The 1,724-nt window shown below is 36.3% G+C and overlaps 1 protein-coding gene across 4 annotated transcripts in view; it reads right to left on the reverse strand.

The window, feature by feature from the left end:
* Atg2b (autophagy related 2B) overlaps nt 1-1,724 on the reverse strand; it is a 98,478-nt gene that overhangs the window by 59,284 nt on the left and 37,470 nt on the right. For all 4 annotated transcript variants that reach the window (XM_023719612.1, XM_023719611.1, XM_004635179.2 and 1 more), the window contains exons 5-6: nt 1,059-1,221; nt 145-324 (exon numbers count right to left, since the gene is read on the reverse strand). In XM_023719612.1, coding sequence (XP_023575380.1) covers nt 145-324; nt 1,059-1,221 — 343 coding nt within the window. The remainder of the gene's footprint in view (nt 1-144; nt 325-1,058; nt 1,222-1,724) is intronic.

Below are 1,724 nucleotides of genomic sequence, written 5' to 3' on the forward strand. Positions count from 1 at the left end.
CACCTGTACCGACTGACAGGAAAATGCCAGCTTGCCAACAGCAGGTATTTGGTTAAGGATAACCTATAGAAATCACATAGTAGGAAACTGTATTGATAAAAAAATATTCATAGTTTTGCTACAGAAAATAAAACGAACACTGACCTTGGCTCCAGGAAGCACTTCATTCTGTTTCAATGTGAGACTCAACTCCAACCTACCAGTTAGCCCTCCAATCTGCACTGGGTCTGAGGGTGCTATCTCTGGTAAATTTCTAGTTAGTTGTGGATGCGGCTCATAAACAATCTTGGGGTTCCAGCTAGGTGACAGCTTTGGTTCCATTTCCTACAATAACGAAACAAGAATAAACTATTAAAATACTTGAATATACTGAAATACAAAATATAAATGTCAACTTAAAACTAAAATATTTTACATGAAAAATCTCATTGCTACAATGGGTAAGCCAGCATCTCCTAGCTAAAATGAAGCATAGGATGGTTAGCATAATACCTTAAGAATGTTAATAAATCATGGAAAAGAATTTTATGAAAGAAACACAGTACCCATTCAAGTTGTAGCAATGAGAAAAACTACCAGATTCAGTATAATTAAGAAAACCTGACTTGGGAAATATATAAAAGGTAACATATGACTGACTGACCAAAAGTTTCTGTGGCTCTGGAAAAAAATTAACAGAGTTCCTTAATTATAAAGTATTTTTTAAAGTTCTGATTTGTAAGGTAAGTTTTTAGTAGTACATTCATTATGAAAGTACTTTGAACACTGCTTACTTTCCTGAATTTCCTGTAAAAGGACAGCAAATGTTAGTATACCACTTCGCTTCAAGACATAGTATCCAATGTTCCTCTAGCAAATTAATGAATAGCAAAAACTGGTAGAAAAGGCATTGACTCTGAATGTTTCAGTATCTCTGAAATACGTATCACCATCACTGAATATATATTAATTCTCAATCCAAATCGAGTGTTAGCCTATACTGCACACCCTAAAAAAATTTCATGCCTTCATTTAAATTCAGCCTTCTAAAAATCTGTAACTTGGGTGTTACTCCTCACCACTGGTGCAGTTGAGCACACTGGGGAAGATTTTGCTGATGCAGAAAACTCATCCCAGAAGAGAGACACTCCCGAGAGCTGAAGTAATTTGTGAGCAAACGCTGTGGGTTGATGTACATTAATTCCTGAGGAGTCATCAGCAGTTTCATCACAGTATACAGTTCTGAAAGTTAGAAACAAAGAGTACATTTGTATAAAACTCCCCAGAAAACTTATTTGCAGTGAGAAAAGATGAAGAATTATTCATGAAGAATGAAAAATTGTTAAACTAATTTTTCAGGAATTAGTTCTCCTTAGAAAATACCTATAACAATAATGCTCATAATGTAGGTCAGTGTTACTGTGCTTCAAATAAGTATCTCAGAATGAGGGGCAACTTTTGTCAAATTCTTCAATGAAACTGAAAGGGAAACAATTCTCCCAAACTCATTCCTGGAGGCAAGCATTAGTCACCAAAACCTGAGCAAGACCCAACTAAAAAAGAAAACTATAGGCCAATCTCCCTAATAAACACAGATGTAAAATACCTTCAAGAAGATTGGACCATGAGGAGTGGGCAAGGAGAAAAGCTGGGAAACATGACAGGGGCAAAGCCATGCATTTGTACGCACGAGATGGGTGGGGCAATGATCCTGAGGGACATCAGCAGGTTTTGTTTGTTTGTTT

This window comes from Octodon degus, unplaced genomic scaffold (genome assembly GCF_000260255.1).
Source record: "Octodon degus isolate 3935 unplaced genomic scaffold, OctDeg1.0 scaffold00070, whole genome shotgun sequence".
NCBI lineage: Eukaryota > Metazoa > Chordata > Mammalia > Rodentia > Octodontidae > Octodon > Octodon degus.